This window comes from Empidonax traillii, unplaced genomic scaffold (assembly GCF_003031625.1).
Source record: "Empidonax traillii isolate 1590-97213 ecotype Southwest subspecies unplaced genomic scaffold, ASM303162v1 scaffold346:size580472, whole genome shotgun sequence".
Classification (NCBI taxonomy): Eukaryota; Metazoa; Chordata; class Aves; order Passeriformes; family Tyrannidae; genus Empidonax; species Empidonax traillii.
In genome coordinates, this window is record NW_020955539.1 from 80,106 (window position 1) to 104,442 (window position 24,337).

Here is a 24,337-nt window from a genome sequence, read left to right on the forward strand (position 1 = left end):
TAATAATAATGATCACACTGACAGATATAGATATGATACCTAAATAAGTTTAAATATCTTTTTCATGATTCAAGTTTTTCTATTTTTTGAGGATATACAGGGCATAGCCTAGATTTTCCAAAGTGTAAAATTGATTAATTTCACTTTTGGAAGGTTGTTTCTACACAGAGAAGCAAAATGTCATTAGCCATATCATAAACAAAATGGAAGACTGACTTCAAAAGTCAAACTTGCTCTGAAAATGGTGCAAGTTTATGGTGTATGTTACAGTCAACTTAATATATATGTAGCACCAACATGATTTTTTTTCTTTCTGTTTATGTATTAAAAATGATATCCTACTCCCTGAGATGTTACACTGATTCAAAAGTCAAGTTCTTTGAAGATAGGTGACAAGAATTTTCCCCACCTTGGTTTCAAGACAGAAGGTCTTGGGCAAGGCAGCAGTTTGGGCACCTTAAGATAAAGAAAGGAGACCTCAGTCCCTAAGACCGATGTAAATTGGGTATTTATTATGTCTGAAGAATTGTTTACCAGCCTTGTTTTTCCAAAGTATCTCAGTTTAATAAAAGTATTATTTTATACAGCAATAGAAGAACCTAATTCACTAAATATATTACCTGTTTCTTTTTTAAACACATACATTCTCCCTGGATTCAAGATAGCTTGACCACACTATTTTTTCACATCCCTCTCTGTCATCCCCTCCATTAGACCTGACTGAAATAATATTCAGGAGGTTTTATAGCAAATGTAAGATTTATTGAACAGTTACATATGCACCGTATTTGGAGCCAAAAGTCTCACATGGCTTTTTGAACAGAAAGATAAGGGATGTAGGATTCACTCAATTATGTGTCATACATTACTCTGCTAAATACAAGCATGCAGTACCTCCTCTCCATTTTAACCTATGTAATATCTCCTTTGTAAAGTAGTCTAAGTTAGGTTAAGACATAAAAACATACATCTTTAAAAGTCATTGTGAACAATCACATTAATTGTGTACTTAAAATTTGACTTCTGGTAATATTTATGCTCAGTTACACCAAAAAAAAAAAAAAAGTGTTATTCAAATGAACCCAAAGAGTTTACATCAAACTTGTCATACCAAATTAACTTTTTAGACTGATCCCACAACTGCAGTAATATTTCCGTGTGCCTCAGTTGCACAATTATTTCTTAGTGTTATATAGCAGGTAGGCTTTGGGATAATATGAAATAAAAAGTATAATGCAAAACGAGGGGTGAAAAATATTTCTAACTGTATAGATAACCTATCAGACAAAGATTTGCTGAGGACAGTGGGAAATGGCAAGTAATAGAGGAAAGGTAGGGCAAGAAATGAACTCCACTGTAATGCAAGAACCTCTGTGCCTGGGAAAACACTGCTAAAGGGAAAAGGATCTACTACAGAAATAAGAGATAGTAAAAGAAAACTCAGACATGCTTTCATTTGTTTGTTTATTTAGGAAACATTTTATTTCAGTTGTAATCTTTTCTAAAACTTTCTTAACAACAAAGTTGCCCCAAAAATATCTGCCTTTTGCCCAAATTAAACTAATATGTTGGAACATTAAAAATGTCTCTTCAAGGGTGCTCAGTAGAAATCTGTGAAGGTGTGATAGTTAAATATCCATAAACTTTTATATGCAATAAGAATATTTCACTGACAGAAAAAAAGACAAGTATCCTGTCATAGATAGTCAGAATGCAATTAATACAATGCCTTACTATTGGTCCTAAAAGTTATTTCTGTTGCTGAGATACTTGAGAATGTTCGATTATGGCGATCCTGTTTCTAAGGAGATTTTCTGAGACAAGGTGGAGGAATAAGCTATTTGGTTTTGCTGCAGTGGGAAATCTACAACACAAGATGGGCTACCTAAAGGACCTTGTGTTAAGGTTCTTAGGAAGAGAGGAAGAGTGAGATTGGGAGCTGAGGTGCCGAAATACGTTTAGACCACTGAATGTGCAAGTGAGGGGGGCTCAGTCTGAGGAGCACAGTGGGGAAGGCAAGGTCTCCCGGTGGAACACACAGATGCTGTGAGAGAGGAGATAGAAGGAAGAACTGGAGGGGGGAAAGGAGTGGGAATACCAGTCTTGAGATGAAAAGTAAAGATCCAGCAAAGTCCCTTCCAGAAACTCAATGGAAACCTTAAATCTCTGATTTTTGTATGCTTTTTCTCTCAGCTGGTAGTCTAAGAAACTAGCAGCCATAGTTTTCCAAATTTTAACCTTATTCCTTGTTATTTTATTATATTTTTGCAGTTTGCATATTGGGGTTATGTGTAATTTTCTGTGTACATTATTTGAAAAGGCCCTTCTCTCTCACTGAGTTTAAAATATCCCTGAGACTTACTGATTATTGCATCCTATCTGAGATAGAGTACATTTGTGTATTTTTTGCAGTGTAGAAATTTAAGGAATTTCTATACTCTAATAGGACAGCATGCTGGGACATTTCCTCTAAATAGCTGGATAGCATTTTAAAATATTTAATCTTGTGCTAAAATAGACACAGTTAATTTTTGATCTTGTTATCTTCTTTCATTATTAGCTGATACTTCATCCTCTATCCAGCTGTGTTTTGTGACACAATCTAAGTATTCCACATTTTTAGAGCTGTATTAAACAAAATTTTGGAGAATAGAAAATATACTTCTTTAACCTTATTACAGTAATTTTTTTTATTGTTTGAAACAACCTCAAGCAAGTTCTCTCTAATTGTTTAATTAAAGATATGTAGTTATTCATCTAAAATTTACATAGCTGGATTTCTAAATCTTGCTTAATCACTAATTCCCAATAGGAATATGTCCACTGTGATATCATATGTCCTCAATCTGCCAATACTAGGTTGTGGTATGTAGCAGACTTTTAGTTGGCAAGCATATACTGCAGCAAGTTTTCAAACCTTGAAAAAGTGATGTCAGTAATTCTTATCCTTTACTAATAAAGAAACTCAGAAGACTAGTCTTATACGTAGTCTTATACTAGTCTTATAGAATCATAGAATCTACTCAGTTTGAAGGAACCCATCAGGATCACTGAGTCCAGCTCCTGACCCTATGCAGGACACCCCAAGAATTGCATATAACATCATTGTCCAAATGCATCTTGAACCACTCCTGCCAGGTTTTCCAGGCATGGAGGAGGTAAACCATGTGGAAGGGCAGCCACCTTGGCTCTGTCCTGTGGCCATGTATAGTTTTTTCCAAGTGGGGGAAGCCAACCAACATCTCACTGGTCCAGTGAGCGGAGCTTGGGAAGTTTCTTCTCATCAGTTGGTTTAACCTAGTTTTATCAATATTGCTATTAGCATTCTCCTTGGTAAAGAGGTTTTGGGGTTTGGGTTTTTTGTTTTGTTGTTTTGTTTGCTTGTTTGTTTGTTTTTTCACTTATATCTAGACATATTTGGTCTTTCTCTCTTTATTGGAGAAACCACGGGTATTGAATCTGAGGGAGGAGACTTCTGTCTGAGGTGTTCACCCCTCCAAATTGTCTCAAACCAATACAAAAAGGCAAATGGTATTCTGGGCACAGAAGGTTCTGTCTGAACAGGTATAAACCTGAACAGGTTTTATGCAAGTAAAATGGATTGCTGATAGGTGTTTTGGAGAAAAAGGGAAGATGAAGTGTTAAGGTTTGTGAAACAGGACAATCGCAGTCTCTCTACATCATATAATGACTTCTTGATTGCATAGTATTCTTATTTTATAAAGAAATCTAAGGAAAAATAAAAATCTTATTACTCAACCACAAACTATTGAACTACCATTGAGGCTTTTTTCTTTCATACCACAGGCAGTGAAAACAGGTTTTTCTTCAGTGAACATTCCTTCTGCTTCATAAATTTTCTGAGACAGAGTTCCACATTGAATGTCATTGAACATCTGACTAATACCACATCTGTGTGTTGTTATATTTAGCTACAGGAGTCTTTAGAATTGCTTATAATTATTTTTCTTAAAATGAAGATAATGCTGTTCTTCATTAAATTAGAATTGTTTTCTGTCTTCAGTTCCACCGGTTATCCGAGTCTATCCAGAAAGCCAGGCAAGAGAGCCAGGTGTGACAGCTAGCCTTCGGTGCCATGCTGAAGGTATTCCCAACCCACAGCTTGGTTGGCTGAAGAATGGAATTGATATCACTCCAAAGTTGTCTAAACAGCTGACTCTTCAAGGTAAAGGGGCATATTTATTGCTTTCTACGGGTTCCTAGTGCTTTATCAGTGCATCCTTTCCATACTAGGTGCCCTTCTGGCATAGATTTAACCAAGGGTCGAAGCCTAAGCTAAATCTAAAACATTTCAAAAGATATCTTTCAGTTACTCCTCAAGGCAGATATCTTCTCTGCTTTCTCTTTGTTAGAATAATGATTGTACTTAAAGACAAGATTACAAGTAAATTTCAATATTCTCTTTCCTATTCAAAAATGTGCAGTATCTGAGTGGAGTGAGTGGCCCAAGACCCACTCCCAATCAGAATTTGTCACTACAACTATATTAATGTCATTCAATGGGTATTCAACACTAACAGTTAAATTGGGAACCAATGTTTTATTCTAATACATTGATGTCAATGTGATTATTTTTTCACTAATTTATATCAGATGATTGCCCAAACTTTACCTGTATTGCAAATCAGTAGAAAACATCAGGTTTTTTGACTGAAAAGAATCTTAATTAGATTTGAGAACCTGCTGGTGAACAGGATAGGAGGAGAAATACCTGAAATGGATGTGCTGTTTTCTCAGGACTATCAGGGGGAGTGCAAAGACACTTTACACACACACAAACCCTGCCCCCATCCCCCTCCCCCCAAAAAACCTGAAAAACCAGAACCCCACCAGCAAACTAAACTGCAAATAAGTCCTGGCCAAAACTAAAGTCTTTCCTTTAAGTAATCAACAGTTAAGATTAATCAACAATCAATCTATGAATCTTCAGGGCTCAACAAAATCCGTGGACCTATCCAGCGTAAAATCTTCATGCTTCTTCAGTGCTTCTGATTTTTGATCAGCCATAGAAAAAAAACCCTCATGCTGTTAGTGTTCCCTTCAAAACCTTTTCTCATTTGTCTACAAAACCAGAATGTGTCATTAGGATAGGCACTCAGCCTACACTGGAAGAAGCAGTGGGCAAGCATGGAAAGTCTGAAGAGTTATCTTCCCTGCAGGTGTCATAGTTCTCTGTTCTTTCATGGACAATTGTCTTGGATATTTCTGAAAAATTGCCTTGCAGAAACACTTTCCACTGAGTAGAAAGTGATGGAATCCTCTTCAATAGCAGTATGCTGCTAATTTCTCTTGTAGAGATTTGAGTGGCACTTTTTTTTTTTTACATCATCTCTGTTTCATATATTTATGGTAAATAAATAAAAAGAGTTCTTCTCTAAGAAAAATTCATTAAATTCAATGTTCTTGAATGTACTTGTGTGAAATTTGGAAAATCTAACTACATTTTCCCAGATATTTTCCTGGGTTAAACTATCTATGCATTAACTTCAAGATAGAAGGAATATTACATTATAATCTGTCCCAGGTTGGGACAAGCATACTATACTTAAAATGCAATGAATCATTGTTCACGTCATTAATCACATCACATTATTTGAAAGACCTTTGCCTGTGAAACCTAGACTGTTTGTTGACATTCCTACACAAGCTGATACACAGTTCCTGAAGTGGTTTCCATATGCTTGTAAATTGATGTAGGTGTAAAATTTCACTGCACCTGTTTTTCTGTTGTGACACTGCATTCACACAAAAGCAAAAGTAGGTGCCTCTGGTTATGGGAAACAAATAACTTTATTAAAATTATTCTTTACATTGAAATTTTAGCTTGTTGTGTTCCATGGAAAGATGGGTTATTTTGTGTAAAGACCATGATATTATCAAGTGACCAAATGCAACACAATAAAACCCTAACAATTACCAGATTTTAGAAAAAGTTATAGTAATTTAAACATATATAAAACTTTGGACTGATATTTGGCTCTGGAGTGCAAAATCAGCTGAGGTAGTCTGGATATCTGTGAGATGAATAATAGTGCATGTAATTCACTAACCAGTTGAATACCTTTGGACTAATTTGGCATGCTTCCAAGTTATGAACCCAGGAATGAAAATGGTTTAATTAATATGAGCAGAGAAGCCCTTTTGAATTTATAATCTGAAGGCAATGTACCATGTCTGCATGTTGATTTTTTTCCTCTCCTTTCAGCAAATGGTAGTGAGGTTCACATTAGCAATGTGCGCTATGAAGATACAGGAGCATATACTTGCATTGCAAAGAATGAAGCAGGGGTGGATGAAGATATTTCTTCTCTTTTTGTGGAAGATTCTGCTCGAAAGACCCGTAAGTATTATGAGAAGTAGAAAAATACGTGTAGTTGTGACTTAAACATTTAATTGGTATAAAAAACTATGAAATAATAAATAAATGAAAGTGAGCTTGTGTAGATAGCTGATTTAAAAAACCTGTAGCTTAAATAATGGTGTCCAAGAGTCACTAAAGGCAGAGTGAACAATCTGATGTTTATTTAGAAGTAGAATGAAATCTCTGATTCATTCTGTGAATCAACCTATTTTTCACATTGATGTTAAATTTTTGATAGTTTCCTCATGATAGATTTGTTGCATATGAAGGGACTGTGAAGGGAAAGAAAAAACATTAGTGTGGTTTCTGGGGGCTGATGGGTGTGTGGGAGGAAGAAATTTTCCAGTCTATCTTCCTGTATGTTCTTGAGATATACCATGAGTCAAAATTGGCCCTCAGGATATGAGAGTAATTACAAGACTAGAGTGGCAGCAGGTCCAGATCAGTTCCAGCCTGCTCTTGTGCCTGAATGATTGTGGCTCTTCAGAAATGCAGAGCAAAAGTGACCACATTCACTTACTAGGTTGGGAGTTCAATGTGCCAAAGAAATCTCTACCACAGCCAAAAATAGGCGTTCTTCATCCTCTCTTAAATGGTAGTACGATCTATAAACCCTGTTAACCTATTGTTTGTTTGCCTTGATACTTCTTTCCTCTGCGCTTACTTCCCTCTGCTCAGAAAAATCCATTTCTGAGTTTACTCTTTACCCATTTGTTTTGTTTGGTTGGGATTTTTTCTTTTCTTTTAAATCTATTACTTTAATGGATACTACATACTCATTAGAACTATATTTGGTAAAATGATAGTTATTTTACTAGTGAGTCTGATTGCATTAACTTAAGGCATTCATGTTTATCTAAAAGCTTATTCAGCAGTGCCAAAGTACTCAACAGGAAACTAGAGGCAGAATTACTAGCACTGCAAGTCTGCCTGACACTTCCAAGTCACAGGACATTGAGTTCAGTTACATATAGGTTTACTACACTTTAAATGTTTCAGAGGAAATCTTCCATGCAGGAAGATTACCAAATGGTAATATCTTTACTTAGCTGCTTTCAGTAACACTAATTATGAATATCTTTTCAAAGGTCTTATCATGGAGGGTTTTTAAAGTGTCATGGAAATGACTGCTCAGACACTTCTGAGAAGGCAACTGAAGATAATTTTTTTGAACATGCTGAGTTTCTGGTAATCTGGTGATATGAAGAAGCTTGGCCACTTCCATTTGCCTTTTGCATTGTGTGAAAAATGTTACAGATGTTGCCAGATTACAAACCCTGAAAAACTCTAGTTTAGTGATGTTTTAGTTAAAACTTGTATGGACTTAACAACAAAAATATTCATATCCAACTGTCCGGTTTCAAAGTGTTTTAGTTGCCTAATTGTATCATCTTCTGAAGCTCTGATGTTCTGTGATCATGTAGGAACATCGACACCTATGCAAAATACTTTTTTCAGGACTTTAATGTGAAGTAATAATTTTAAGTCAGCTAACTTTACAGGATTTGTTGAATCACAAGCCATGCTATGAACGCTCCTTGCAACAAATGCTTTAATATCTACTAGCACTAAGCAGTTGAGATGACCACTGGTGTAATGAAAGATGTAAATGAAGGAAGACAGAATACAAACCCAACTATTTCTAAGACAATTAATCTAAAATATATAGTCTCCTTCCTTCCTATAGAGGTAATTTACTCTACAAGTTCTGTGTTGTATGTTGAAGAAAGGTGTTTACCAGTTCCTTGGTGTCTGAACATGGTTTCCTAAAAGATGATGCATGTGTAAGTACTCATGTAGTCCATGGCTGCATATTTATAGCATTCAAATGTAGGTCCAACAGATATTCATATGATAAGCTCTACTTTACTTACTTTGGCTCAAAACCCCATTTCTGTTCATGCAGGAAGTACTAAGGTATGCACTTAATAGAAAAAGCAGTTACTCTCAACATCCTTATCACAACTACATAAATAACTTGCCTTCACACGTACAAATTTTGATTGGTGCAGTTTAAAAGAAAAATGCTGCCATTTTTAAAAGAAGCTCCTTTACAGGGAGGAATTTCTAGCATTAGAAAACTGATATTAGGAGTGGAAGGAACTCATTGTTAACTAATCTCTGCTTGTTTTAATATTTCCTCCCACACACTGGCTTGCGGAGAAAATTAGGGATTATTAGGAAAGAAAATGGCGTAGGTAAAACCACCTGGATAGGATTGTGGGCTTTTTTTTTACCCCACCCACACATATTAAGCACAATGCTACCGCTACTTTAAATTTAAGCCTGCTGATTAGGTCACAAGTTACATTCTAAGAATAGCTTCTGGTGAATATAAATATGATTCCATATGACCTCCTATAAACTATACCCGTAGTTGATGACATTTTTATAAATAATTTTTTTGTTTTGTTTTGTTATTGGAGAGCTCCCTTTTGGAAATCTTAGGATATTGTTTTGAATAAAGTTAACACAAATTCTCACTAGCTTGTCAGTTAATCTAGGCTTTTCTCTTTTGTAATGTCACATGAGGTAAAAATCAAAGGAAACTAAAAGCTTTTCCGAACATTGAGTTGTCATTGAGAGGTTAGTGAGAATTTCACAGTTGAGCTCTAAAATATAAAGTGCAATTGCATTGCCTTGAGCATGACAGTAATTTTATAAGCCACATAAGGAATACAGAACATGATTCCATTATTACAAGTGCATGCATTTTATTTCCTAGAAAGTCTAACAGTCAGAGTAAATGTTCACTTTTGTACTTATCTGACCCATTGTATATATGAAAACTTTCAGGTTTTAGAGCTACTTCGCAAAATAAACTAAATTTTTATTATTTTTTTTTGTGGAATCTCACTTTCAATACGTCCTAAATTTAGAGAAAACAGTACAGTGCTTTGAGAAAAAAATAATATATGTGGCAGAAAGGGCATAGCGAGTTCATTTCTTTGTGAATGGGTAGTGTAAACAGCTCGCAAGAAAACATATTTTCTGGCTACTCTGAATTAAAGCCAGTGCTATTGTGAATAAATAGATTAATAAATAGTAAGCAAAGCCTTCCTTCACCTGTGTGTCCAAAAATGCTATCAGATTACTAGGTTTTCAAAATTTACAAGATTGTTTACAGATGCATGTGATGCATGTGTCTGTATTATAAACAGAAAAGCAACTGAATGAATGGTGAATGATGATAAAGGTTCATCATCAAGATGGTAATCTTGATTAGTTGGAAGTGAATGGAAAATACTCTGAAAATGCTTTGTCATCCAGATCTGCTCAGTAAATGTAATTTTATACACTTATCAATTGTGTCCCAGCACATGGACACTTTTTTTCTAGATTTGTGAAGTTGTAATAGAAATTTTTAGTTTATATTACTATATAAACATCTCTTAACTGGCAATAAATATCTTCTGCTCTCTATTATTAGATCCTGTTCCTAGATTCCTCTCATGTTTACAATAAGAGTATCATCTAAAATGTTTCTGAACGTAAGAACTGTGTTGCTTTGAATCTCCAGAGGCTGCATTTTTTTAAATTTTTTTTTTCTGTGAATTACATTTCTCCTCAAGTTTGAGGTTAAAACCATCAGGAATGAGATATAGGTGGTCTGGGTGAAAGTTGAATAATCCCTGCAGTGACTGGTAAAAACATTCTGGGGATTAACGGCCTTGCCTAAATCTCCTTGAAGACAGAAGAGTCTCCCCTACTGTCATGATCCTCTAATAATACCTGAGAGAGCTCAGCTGTGTTGGAAGGAGTCTTTGGCATAATCACATTTGTAAATACAAATAGTAGTTTAAAATCTGGTTTTAGTTTCATTCCAATGTATTTTGATTTTTCAGAACAGATACTTAATGGATTCATAGATTTAAGCATGGTGGAACCATTTTATCTAAATATTCTATCTCCTCCATTTCACAAGACATTAAATTGCATCCTGTTCTGCCTGAGTACAGATCTAAAGCTTTGTTTGCCTGAAGTGTGTCCTCATAGATATGCATCTACCTGAGTTAGACATGCAGAGTCAAAATTCCCTCATTTCTCTAGGTATTTTGTTTTATTCTTTCACTAATATAGAATAATCCTTAGTTTCCATTCTTAAGTCAGCTTTTCCTTCAGTTTACTCCTTTTAGTCTCTCTTCCCCCCTCCCAATAAATTGACCTCTTAATAATTCTTGCCCTGTAAATACATGAATATTGATTAATTTTTCTCACACACACTAAATGTAAGTTTCTTGCAATAAGATAGTTGCCATAGTACTCAGTCTTTTTGCCTTGAGGGTTCTAATTGGTTTTGGTACAGTTTTCTCAAAAAAATAGGAACTGTTCTTTGCAGAAAAAAATGTATTATTTACTTCTTTAATGTTCTATGTAGAGAAGTATATATTCGGTAATGTGGTTTTTTTCATATCTACTGATTATTTATCACATTTTCCCATTAGTATCAGCAGTGGAAGTTTATGTGGATACATGTTTATCTCCCATATGCCCTATATCCTATCAGAATTCACTTTCTAAATCATTTTCTTTCTCATCTGCCTGTGTTAAATGTAGTCTGTATTGGGTTTTCCAAGGGGTCTAGATTTGCATTTGGCTATAGGAAAATTTAATTTATTCTACAGATGTACTTGACAAATTAATTCAAACAACTTTTTAGAACTGTTATTTATCATTACAGGTAATTCACAGACTTCTTAGGAAATGATTTTTTGTTTGTTTACACATAATTGATGAAAGTGCCTAAGACAAAATTCACTAGATGTTTTTCTGGATGCATTCCAGAACTTTCTTCTTCACCTTTTACTAATGATTTAACAATGAAAAATATGTTTTCAGATTAATAATTTTGGCATTTTTTAACTCAGTTACCTGTACTTTACCACTACTGTATCACTCTAATATTTAATTAGAATATTCTGTGTTAACAAATTAGACGTTTAGCAGAATTCTTGGTTACAACTATATGAATTTGTACATTACCAAACTCCTAATCGCACCAAAGAATATAATCAGGTTTATGTGGGAAGACCTGGTCTCCCTTAGAACATATTAGCTGACTTATAATTATGTTCTTTTCCTTTCATTTCTTACTGAATTTAATTCTGTGCAAATGTTGTCTGTTCTTTTATCTGGGATATACACCCCTGTCTAACTAGCCTACAGCTACTTCAGTTATTATGTTTCAGGGAGTGGGAGAACTACTAGGGGTATAAGTAGTGGTACTTTATGACTTTATATATTCTGATTTTTTTTTTTCAAAACTAATGGCACTGTTTTAAACATTTGAAACAATTTTTAGCAATTATTTTCATGCACTGCATTTGGACCTGGTTATTTTAAATATTTGTGTTGGCTACACACTAGTTATCCTCCTTTTTGTTCCTTTTTAAGGTAGAAAGTACTTAATCAGCCTCTGTTTTCAATTATTATCCTGCTCCTGTTCAAATACAGAACAAAAATATTTATAGAAGAGTATTGGTAATAGACTATTTAAAAACCTAAAACTGGCTTATATCTGTGCATTTTAAACCTTGAATATCTCTGATACAACAGTGCTTTTCTTTTACCTTTAGGAACTATCTGTGACGATTTCCAGGGCCTTTTCTGCAACAATGTTGTAAAGGAATATCAAACTACTGTAACTTCTTCTGTTAGCAGAAAAATGGGATGTTCATTCTTTCTAAGGCTATTTCTTTTCTTAAAGGCTCCAATTTCTTTCTTTTTGTAAACAGGCTCTTTATTCTAACATCTCTGCAGCAACTGATAAAGATGGTTTTTCATTTTCTAGCTTGTAGTATATGCAGACTCATTTTAAGGAACATTCAAATCTTTATTAACGGATAGCTTTCTCTTCCATACCAGTGGATTAAGCACCATTTAAATCATGGACGCACAAACTGACAGCTGCACTGTAGATTTACGTTAATGACTGGCTTTGATAGTCACAGACACAGATTGGATCAACCCAACTCCTACAAACCATAAGGCAAACCAAAGTCATCAGCTTGCTTTTGTTGAAACACTGTGTGGAAGCTGAAGAATTTAAATGCAGAGCAGAGATAATTTGACAGTATATCTTGACAATAAATAATGAAAAAAAGTGGAGTGAGCAGCATGTTACTGCCTTTTTTGTTAATACATAGGACAATAATCATCACAAATTGAGGATGAAGAAATTACAACTTCTGTCTGTAGGATTCATTTAATTAATCAGGTTCTATTCAGGTAGTATTAGGATCAATGGAATTCTTAGTCAAAGTAATATTAACTGTTATTATATGGAATATAATACATAAGTACATATACTAAATAAACCATTTTGTTAACTTAGAAAAAAGAAAGGAAGGAAGACTGACACTAGTAGGGGGAAATTTATTAGAAACAATGGAGTAGAGTATATCAGTGTAATCTGAGACACATATAGAATATCAGATTACACTGACTATAGATATTTTTAAAGAAGAAAATCTGTCAGTAAAGCAAACAGGAAAATAAAAAACATTCATCATCAAAGACCAGGGAGTATTTTCAAGAGTAATTTTCAAGTACTTAGAATTCTTATTTTAGCTGTTAGTAAAATCTTTTGAAGTAAACTTTAAAAATCCATTTTTTTTTCTTTCTTTATGATTTTCACAGGTACCTCAGTTGTGCTTCAGTTTCTTTTCTGCTTCAGTTTATCATAACCCCATCAAACTGGAGTCATAGATCATGAGAACACATTTTGTTCCCTTTAAAGTGAAATAGTTTTGTGGGTTTGTTGTTAATTTCTATTTTTTAAAATATTTTTATATCTCTTAATTATTTCCTAAAAGTCACTTTATAAAATGCAGTTCAGTTTGCCATTGATTAATATGACTTCTAAGTTGTTCCTCTGAATTTTATTGAGACGTATGTGTGCACCTTGGTGAGACATCTGTCACAATAGGGAGTTATCAAATAATGCTATTAAGACATTTTCAAGACTAATTTGACAGTACGTGATGATATTTTAATATTTAATAGCTTTTAATTTTGATCATCAATCATAGACTCTTGTGTTACTCAATTCACCCACTATGACATCATCATACACAGCTAACTGACTTATCCTACAGATTATTTCATATAGTCACAAAAAGCAGGATAAAAGGTCTCTGCCTCATGCACTGTGTCTTGAGACTAAATTTAAAAAAATAATATACCTTTTCCATGCCATTAAGTAGATCTATTTCCAACTGCCTTTTTTTACGTAATATCATAGTCGTATCACCTAACAAGAGATTATGTGATCTGAATGCTACTGACTTGACAGGTTTATGGCCATCATGAGCAACGAGGCATCTCCACTGTCTTGAGCTAGGAATGAGACTAAAAGCCTTTTGAGGGTGATTTATGGCCCAAATTCTCTCTGAAAGGCTTTATGCAATTTTAATAGAATCTTCCTGTCACATCTGATACTGAATGGTACCTATTTACCTAATTTCCTCAGAGATAATTTATGCTGGCATTTTATTTTATGGCAGAGCTAAACAAGTTTATACTTGTTGACAGCATCGTAGGCAAAGACTTCATTTCAAACTTGCAAGTAATTCAGCCCATGAACTACTTTTTCTTCCTGCTTGTGTGGACTGGATTGAGTTAATGAGCTAAGGGAAAGGACTTAAACATGATTCATTATAAAGATTTATAGAAAATATAGAAAAATCAGCTAACGTTTTCATATTGGACCAAAAATGAAGTGTCAACTGTTGATTTTTAACTGATAAATAATAGTTTATTATACATAAAACAGATATTTGGTTATGGTATTACCTAACCTGAAATGAAATTAAAATGCATGTCACACAAGAATAGAATGGAATTTTCATAGAATTTGTGATGACATCATTATTTTTAAAATAATTGAAACTAGCAAGCAATAGATAACTTTGTGAAAAAAAAAAGCTTCACAAATAAATTTAATAAATTCTTTTATATTTACATTTGTATGTAAAAAACAACAAATCTGACTTTCTTACAAAATAACAATTAAAGTAGATATTTGCATAAGGTTTTTCATTCTGCATTATTGTAGAAGTTGAGCAAAACTTCACCTTAACCTCATCTTCACTTTGAACACAATTGTTTTTAATATACAATTAATAATTAAAAACTTGTTTGGCTCAGCAGACAGATAGTAAGGATGGTATAATTTACCCATTAACATATGGGCACATGTGTATACATTAGAGATGTGAGAAAAGAGAGTAAGATAACAGATACACTCTCTTTACAATGTGTTTATGATTAATCAGAACAGCTGACAATGGTGGTGGCTATCAGTGAAGTAAGCAGACAAAATCCTTTCAAACATCTTGAAATTACTTCTTTTATGCAATTGAAAGTACAGCAGATTATGATAGGACAATTCTGAAAAATAATGTTGAACTACATGTTTTGTCAAATGGCCTTATTGCATCTTCCTCAGTGTCCTGTTTTCTATTATGTCTACTTGTGACCTCTTGCCATCACGGAATTGAAGGCATGGAAAGGGACAGTGGTTTCCTATCTGATGCTGCAAAGCCTAGGAAATCAGCTGATATGTAACAGTTTATTTTTATTTATCAGCTCTTAGGTTTGGATAGAAATTCAGGTGAAATATTTAAAGTTCTTTGAATATAAACCTTAGTTTATGATAAGACAAAACTTGGAACTAACAGCAGTGGTTCTATATTCATGAATAATGATTATTCACATTTCCCCCCTGTTTCTTGGAATAATATATAATGCTTAAAAGTGTCTTTTTGCTGGTTTCCCATATTTTTAAAACCATTTTTAACTACATTGTTCTCTTAGTGCAGCAAACAAAAAAATTTTTCAGAAAATTTTTGACTGTCAGTGCAGATTTTAAAAGCCCGAATGTTTTCTTGGATAAGGAACAATAAAGCATATGATAGAAGAGGGAGAAGTGTTTCTAGGAGAAAACTTACTGTATTTCAGTAAGGTTTTTTTTCTGAATATTATTACCCTGATCTGGTTTTTCTCTGGGTATATAGTATTGTGTGCTGATTACCAATAAAAATGCCAAAAGGAAGCAGAAGCATTTAATCTTCAAACGCACTGAATCTCAATCTTACACACATGCACACACTTTATTTCCAAATTACCTTGAATGTTTTAAAAGAAGAAAAGTAGGGAGGAAGAACACTGTAGTTGAAATCTTTGAAATTGTCTGTTAAGATAGAAAAGTAAATGTAATGACATTTATTACAGATGTGATAAGAAAGAGAAAGATACATAATTTATTTGGAAAGTGATATTGTAGTACCCTCATTCATTTCGTGATAGAAAAAACATGGATTTTTGCAGCTGTTGTTTCCATCCAAAATGGGTAAGAGTTTATACTGCTGTTAGTCTGCTGCAGATTTTCATGAAGTACTAAGGATAGAGTTTAGTGAAAAATGTGCAACCTATTACCATTCAGCCAACACAGACAATGAATAACAAAGATGAAGAGTAGGCTTTCAGATGTTATGTTAGCTACCCATAATCAAAGGCTGGGGTTGAGCACAGAACCACAGAATAGCTATATAAGAACCATGAAGAGTGATTTTTATGGAGCTGTAATCGTGCTTAAAAAAAAAAAAAGAAAGAAAAAGAAAGAAAATAAGAAAACCTCTTCCAAGAAACCCTTGTTCTGCACTGCTAGGGGAGGGAGAGAGAGGCAGGGTTCTTTTTGATGACCATATAAAAGGCCCAACAACAAATGATGCAATAAAATAGTTGCTTTAATGAGGTATAATAAAAAGAAGAATATAGATATGCAGTAAATCTGCATCCCTTCACATGCTGTACATCTCACATCTATGCAGCATGGGATTAGTTGTGGATGGATTTTCCCATGGCAAACTGCACAGATCCTGTCCATGAAGAGGACCCCTCTCCATCCCATTCTGTGGTGGCTTTTATCTGGAGTAACAAAAAACCCCATATATCTTCTGACAGGTTGCAATGTTATATTTGACCTCGAAGTGTGCAGCACAGGCTTTTTTATGGGCATTCCAGCACATAGCCTTGAAGCAGCTATCCATGCTAACATGCACGCTTCCCAAGCAATAAGTACAAGGCCTAATACAGCAGATATAGCCTGCTCAAGGTCGTACATTTCTTGAATACAATGTCTTCTGCAAAGTTCCCAGTAATGTAATAACTCCATGGAGTTATTATGTAATACCTCTATGGAAACAGGGCACAGCAGAAGATGGTATTCCATCTTGAAACTAGAAAATTTTACTGAGATTTATCAATAATTATGTATTCTTACATTGTGAAGCTTACAGATGTTTGTGAATTGAGTATAGGGTGTGGCTCAAAAATGTTAATTTTGTTTAACCAGAAAGGAAGGCAAACAACATGTTTATTAGCATACTTTCTGTGTGCAAATGTTATATTTGTTCCAGTATGGAACTCTTTATCTCAAGACCTGACATCTTTCCTGAACAGAAGTTATAGGACTCATTAAAAAAAAAAAAAAAAAAGTGGGGTTTCTTGATCTGTGTTAGGTGAGATGATGGTTGTTGTTTATGATTTTGTATTGCACTCTTAAACTATTTCTCAGTTTTCTTCTAGCTGATTTGTTAATTTTAAAGTTAACACGTGTGGAGCTTTTAAAGCACTTTTTTATCCTGTCTTTTTTTTTATGCTGCTCTTTTTTTAAGTAAAATTTAAAATCATATGTATCATTTTGCATTAACACAAATTAATATGTTCTGTACTTAGCATCTTAAATAATTTCATTTGATGCTGTGCAGTTCCACACAGTTGCATAATTGTAATTACTTTTTTTTTTCTTTCCTGTGTCACCCTTACAAAAAAGACTGGTAACAAGTAGAACTTTATGGCTGAATTTATGGGACCTCAAGTGACATATATTACATGGTTATTTCCTCACAATGCGAAGAGAAAAGTAATCTTAAAGAAAATCCTCCAGGTTGCCCTGGGGAAATTAATTTGCTGTATTACATAAAAAAGTCTGTGTAAGAAAACACAGACAAACACAGAACTGTGACCTGCATCTCGAGCCATTGTCTGGGCATAAAGGGATAAATTTTAAAGTTCCAGAACCCACCTGGAGCTGAATTTGGTGAGGAATATAAAGGGCAAATGATGGACTTCTATAGAGACACCAGCATCAAAAAGAAGGCTAGGGCAGATGTTACCCTGCTGCTGAATGGGGTTGGGTCCTGGTGGCAATCGATATGGAAGGGGCCAAGACGTACTAAAGGTCTTCTTCACATCATTCTTTACTGGCAAAACTGTCTCCAGGAATGTGACACCAGTGGGACAGTTTGGGAGGGATTTCATCCTCTGGCAAGGAAGTCATATCTGTGGTGCATTGGATCTGTTTGTGACTATTTAAACACACTGGACATTCACGGGGCAAAGGGCCTGGATAGGATGCAGCCACAAACACTGGGCACGCTGGCCCGATCAGCTTGACTGACTTCTGTAGGTGGGTGACTGGCAGGGTGGATGAGGGTAGGAGTGGCTGTTGTTTAGCTTGTTCTCAGAGATCTTTTGGACACTGTCTCTCAAAGACAAATCAATGAAGTACAGACTAGATGCACAGATGGGGGTACCAGCTTTAGCACCAGCCCTACAGGCTGTGCCACAAGTTCCACACAGGGGCCAATCACCTGTGTCATACCACAGGGCTGTTTCTTCCCCTCTCCTTTGTGTCCAAGTACAAATGATCGATTAACACTTCTACAAAGATAAACAGGCCTTGTGTTTGTATAAGCCCCTTAGCATGCCCTCTTTGAAGTTGTCATCTTTTAGACAGAAAGACTTGAATGCATAGTGCTTGCAAAGCAGGTGCCATGTTTAGCTGACAATTATTGTCCCAGTTTCTTCTCCTTTTGGTCATGGAATATCTTGGAAGAGTCTTCGCTGGCTTCCAATCTGCAGTAAAAAAAAGTTATCTTCTGTAGCTCCAAAGTAATAAGGCTATAGTTCTCTCACTAATTTTCTTTTTATGAAAATCAATACCTTTTTCTTCTTATGTAAGCTAAAACAATTCAATATGTCTTAAACCTTTCGGTCTATTTTTTCTGTAGCTACAGTACTGGTGATCTACTGATTAGGTCTTCATTTAAAAAATAATAGCTCTTAATAAAACATCAAACATATTCTGTCTCATGATTGTAACTTACAGTCAGACGTCTAGTTTAGGAGAATAATCACACAGTTTAAACATAAGCAGCCAAATGTTATTGAGAAGAGACTTGTTAAATACTCTTTTCATGTTTGCCATTGAAATAAACAGTAAACCAAATGCATTTCGTGCTGTCAGCATTGGATATAAATCTAAGAATCATACTGGTATTAGCACTTTAGTCAACAAGAACTTTCTTTTAGAGCAGCTGGATGTCTGGAGGACACATTCTCAGCCAATGCAGTCAAGATGTCCTTCAAAGCTAATCTCTTCCGAAAGTAGAGAAGAATCTTAAATCAGATGAACACACTTAATGACACATGACTGAGAAATAGTTAAAACCTATTGACTTCATTTTGATCTTAGGAGCAGTTCAAGACAAATTCTGCCTCCTGATATAAAGTTTTACTTACTGAGTAAGTGACAAGATGGCACACTCCGTTAATCTTGGCTGTTGGCAGTTCAGATATTACAGAAAAGGCAAGTATTATATTTAAAAATAATGCAGACAGTAGTCAAGAAAATAAAACTCTTTTAAAGGTAATAAAACACAGACTGTGTGTGTTTGAAAGCTGCATGGATGTTCTGTGTTGGGAAAGAAGAATTTAGTATTTAGTATCACTTCAGCAGTATTATTGCTACTGTCTGCTTGTTTTAGGATCTCTCATTTGTTCACTTCAAACCACTGAAGGTAAGAAGTAATAATCATCTTCATTTTGTCAAGGGACAATTTAATGATAGTTTAAATACTGTGTCTAAGGTCACATAATAAGGTAACTCACAAATACAGATGATGTGTGTCAAAAGAAATCAGGAGACAAAAAATAGTAGGAGAGGAAAAACAAAAGCCCATTTGTGCTGTTAACCCAAGCCTCTAAATCATGAGCTTGTTAGAATGTAGACAAACACATTTTCCAAGGACCCTTATGCATATTTAGGACTCTGGACGTTCTTTCAGAGCTCAAGAATGAGAAAAATGCTGCACTGCATAAGGCAAAGAGCCCATCTTCATCCTGTCTTCAGCAATGCCCAGTAAAAGATGTTTGAGAAAACCACAATACCCAGGTCTTTTCTCGAGTTATAGTTGTTCCTGTTTTCAATCACAACCTTCAGCTGTCAGCAGTTGAGGAACTTTTGTGTACCAACACACTTTTCAATAATATATCTTTCATTACTTTTTGCCATTTTTTTTAAAGCACACTAATGTTTTTAGCTTTTGCAACACTGTGTTTCAGTGAACATCAGCATTTTATTATATGACATATATGTGTTTTCTGTGATTTATTCTTTTCCTTTGATTTTTTTTATTATTATTATTTCTTAAGATCATTACAATAGGGTTTGGTTTTCAGTGATAGTGTTTTAAAAATCTTATTTTGTGGCAGGCTGAATTCTAAGTATTTAAAATTTGCAGAATTATACTTGTTTTCTTCCTCTTTCTCCCAGGCAGAAAGAGCGATACTAGGATATTATAATTTTCATTTGTCTCAAGGGTCTGAAATTCAATTGTAAACAAGATGCCCAAATAAAAACTTATATTTTCTCTGAAAAAATCAACTTAAACATTTAGTTGGTTACCATGCCATCTTAGAGTTCCCATCTTGGTCTTCCAAAGATAATGACAAACATTATACAGCATGGCAACTTTGGTAGCATGGTAGTGTTACAGCCGTATGGAAGTATATCTTGTGTGCATTTTGGTTTTGGATGTTTCTCTCAAAACTATGTCCTGAAATCTATGTCTTTGAAGTCCAGTATGCTTAAAGGCAGTTATGAAAATTTCATCACCTATCATTAATATAGATCATTTATGTGTATGCAAACTGCACACGGTTTTTGTAATGGATTATGAAACACACAACTGATAATGGCTGATAGAGTTAACTTGTGGGAGTTGTAGTGGAAGTGATGGAGTTTACCCTGTCTCCTGTAACTGTTGTGGCTAATCACAATTTTGTCACGTGCGCTAGAGAACTATTGTTAATTCACTGTTTCCATTCATTTACTCGTTGAAGTGTTTTAGTGAATCAGAGATTAAAGCATCATAATTATTTCAGAATTGAGAGATCATTTCATGTTTTCTTCTTGCTCATTTATGTTTTCTGTTCTTTCTCTCTTTTACATGCTGCAGTTGCAAACATATTGTGGCGAGAGCAAGGTACTAATAGAGATTACTTTTGTTCATAAATCTCTATATGATGAAATGTTCATCTATTGTTTATTTTGTGTGTGTTTGTGTCTGTGTTTGCTTGTACTCTACACTTGCAGTAATTACCTTCCCCTGTGCAATATTTGAGGGATTTGATTAAAGAAAAATTAAAGTGGAAAATAATCCTTTAAATGCTCACGCTTTTGAGAACTGCTTTTATTTTTGGGGAGAGAGAAGAAATTACGCTGCTCAAAATGTTTAGACAATTGCTCAAAGGAATACAACAAGAATCTCAGATTTAAAATGTAGACCTTAAATTTCTATTTCTTTGCTGACATGATAAAGCTTCCAACCAGTGAGGCTATTTTCTGTTTGGATTGATCTTCTTGTATGAATAAATCTTATTTGACAAAAATATAACCTAAAGAAGGTTAATTAAAATTGAGATACCTGTTGTTGTTTAATGAAACCAAGCATTTTATTCTTACACTCAGGAAGGGTTTGTAAATAAATGTTGGGAGGGGAAATGGATGTTTGTGATTTGTGACAAACTGAAGGATGAATATAAATACAGACAGAATCAAGTGTTATTAACATAGAAAGCATGGAAATTGTATTTTACTGGAAAAAGATGGGAATTGAATTTCATATATATGGCATACTCTCATAAAAATTAATCTCATAATCCAGAAAAATACAATAATCTAAGTGTTGTCATGAGCAACCATTTTGTTGCTCTAAGTAACCTGTTTTTCACTTAAAGTTGCAATTTAGCCATTAATATATTTCAAGAGTAAAAAAATTGTTTCAATTATTTCCGTTGGAAGATTGATAATGCATTGTTGACCAGGCTTTGTTGTGAATTCATGCTACAAATGGTATTTCTGCACATTTCTTAAAGATTTGTTTAAAACTAATTTAAGGATTCGAAAATCTCATGTTTCACTTGCCTAATTATATACTTACCTTTGGCATTCCCAGTGTGTTTATAATATGGACTAGTTGGGTTTTTTTTTTTTTTACTCCTATTTTACCAGTTGCTCAGCTGGTATAAGCAATTACCTCCCTGATTATAATGGAGCTCAGCTGTGATCCTCCTGCTCTATTGGCCTTGTAGAATAGAAATTATGTGTTCAGAGTTTCATACAATTCTACTGTTAATTAAACTAATGTGCAACAATTCCACCAAAATTTTCAAATGTATGGTGCTCTCACCTCCTTCTGGGAAGGTATCGCTTGTGTTTCTCAAAACTGAAAACATGATTGGTACCCTCTTGATTGCCTTTTCAAGTCAAGTCCTCTGCTGCTTTCAGTGGTTATAAAGAATTTAAGAAAACTTAAATTCTGTGACAAAAAAGACCAGTTAAAGATAATAGCTTTCCAGAGTGCTTATGGTAAAGACATTCAAATTTCCCTGTGACTATTGTGAAACTAAACAAAAAGCAATTTATAGTAGTAAATTTTCTATCTTCTGCAGCAGATTTTCTCAATCTCTCCTGCATTTCTCATTGGCTAGTCCTTCTGCTTTTGACAAATATTATTACTAGTTGCAGCTCTGGAAATTGTTTACAAGAGAACAACACCCTGAGGATGTTAATAAACATCACCACTAACTTCTCAGGGCTGTACATACTCTGTCATTTTCTGTTATCAGAGTATTAACAGATAGCAAGGGAGGGATGGTTAATGAGTAGGACAATCAAATCATGAAACCATAGGTAGTCTTTAGTGCTTACAGTGCATATTTCTATATGGAGTACACAGTCAGAAAATGTGTCAGAAAACCTGAAAGGATTTTGAAGGTACAGTAGTATTACAATAACAATACAATATATAAATAAAGGCAAAAGAACCCAAACCACCTCCATTTTTTTTAAAATCAGTGTTAATTTTAAATATCAATTCAGTCTAAATTAAGCAAATTTATTTGCATTTATTGTCATAGTCTCTCTCACTGTGTTATAAATGTGCTGAGTATTATTTAATGGGAGAGGGTTGCAAAATGAAGTCTTTACAGGAATAGCTCCTTTAGTTGTGAAGTGTAGTGGCTTGCCTAAGTGACAGGATATCTGTGCAGATTAGATATTTGTACAGGTATTTGTAGCCACTCAGTCAGATGAAGAGTTTTGGGTCATAATAAATTGGAAGGGGGGACAGACTAATTGGATCCACAGTTCTTTGTGTGAACTGAATTCCTTTACTCGGTGTTGAAATGGAAGAAGGACAATTCTTACTGTATCTCACTGATTTTGAAGAACAGTTTGGTGAATATTACTATCCAAACCTTGGAAATAAAAACTGAAAAGTTTGGGCTGGGCTATTATACACAAATATTATCTGTGCAAGCCTGCCTTGGATTATTGGTAACAGAGGAGGAAGTTTTAGGAGCCTGTTTATCAATATCTGGATCACCTAAGGCTATCATCTGATTTACTTCCTCACGTTCTGGTATTATTTATCCTGCTAATGACTGTAATATACTTTAGTCAGTGAGTTAAAGGAGAAGGGAAAACCCTGTTTTGTGTCCAGTCAGTTTCACATAATTCATCACTGAGACACAATAAGCCTGTTGATCACTGTGTTCACTAGTAGGGGCAGCCTAACCTCAGTCAGGCTTACCTACAAATTTCAGCTGTTCTTATAGGATACAATATGAGGCACTTTCTAATGAAAGACCTTAACATACTGTCTTATATAGGCTCTATGATTTGCCTGTAAAAGCACACAGAAGTGCCCATTGGCCGGAGTGGGCATATTGCCCTGAGTACACCCTTTGCTCTGAATAGACACGATTGTTGAGTTTTCTGTGAGCTGACACTGCTTCAGTGCTACACCAAATGCAGCCCAGACAAATTTCTGTTTCACTTTTGGTAGCCTGTTAATAGATGGAGTCAATATAAAGTGAAGAAAACCTTGCCTTTCTTTCTTTTTGAGAAAACTTGGCCAGAAACATTTTTATCATTGAAGCCCACAGTTTAGCTGTCAGATTATAATGATATAGTGATAGTTGTGATAGGTTATAGTGATAATTGTATGACTATTGTTATTTTCTTAATGGAATTTTACAAATATGAGCACACAACAAATCAACAACTGTTACCTTAGCTGACACATCATAAACTAAGGAGACCGTCCTCTTCTCTGGTCATGACCGTGATCACAAATATTATGAGACTTCATCCTACAGATCTGGTTCCCACCTTCTCCGAAAACTTTTCATCGTGCTTCTCATTCAGCAGCCCTGTGGTAAAAGGAAAACATTTGTGGCCCTTCAACCTTAGAAAGAACATCTACCCAATTTTGTCTTTCCAATAAAATACAATTGACAATATTTCCTTTTCTGACTGAATGAAGTATCAAATAAGGGTTTGTAAGAAAGATTCAGGTCTTCTCGTTTGATGTTATGCAGAAATAATGTTAACTCTTCCATCCCTCAGCAAAACAATCAAATAAAGAAGAATACATGCAGAATTTATATTAATTTGATTACAATGTAGATGATTTCACAAGATCACTTTTATTACTGTAGCTATCAAACTGTGTTTTTCTAGATCTGTATTCATAAAGACACTGTCTTGCCAATGGAGAAAGAAAACTATGTGGAATTCTGAATAGTGTAACAGTTTTGCTG

At 34.6% G+C, this 24,337-nt stretch overlaps 1 protein-coding gene across 1 annotated transcript in view; it reads left to right on the forward strand.

The window, feature by feature from the left end:
* LOC114061644 (follistatin-related protein 5) overlaps positions 1-24,337 on the forward strand; it is a gene marked incomplete at its 5' end in the record, with an annotated part of 129,224 nt that overhangs the window by 66,522 nt on the left and 38,365 nt on the right. Inside the window, 3 exons of the mRNA XM_027892318.1 lie at positions 4,025-4,186; positions 6,227-6,361; positions 20,689-20,715. Coding sequence (XP_027748119.1) covers positions 4,025-4,186; positions 6,227-6,361; positions 20,689-20,715 — 324 coding nt within the window. The remainder of the gene's footprint in view (positions 1-4,024; positions 4,187-6,226; positions 6,362-20,688; positions 20,716-24,337) is intronic.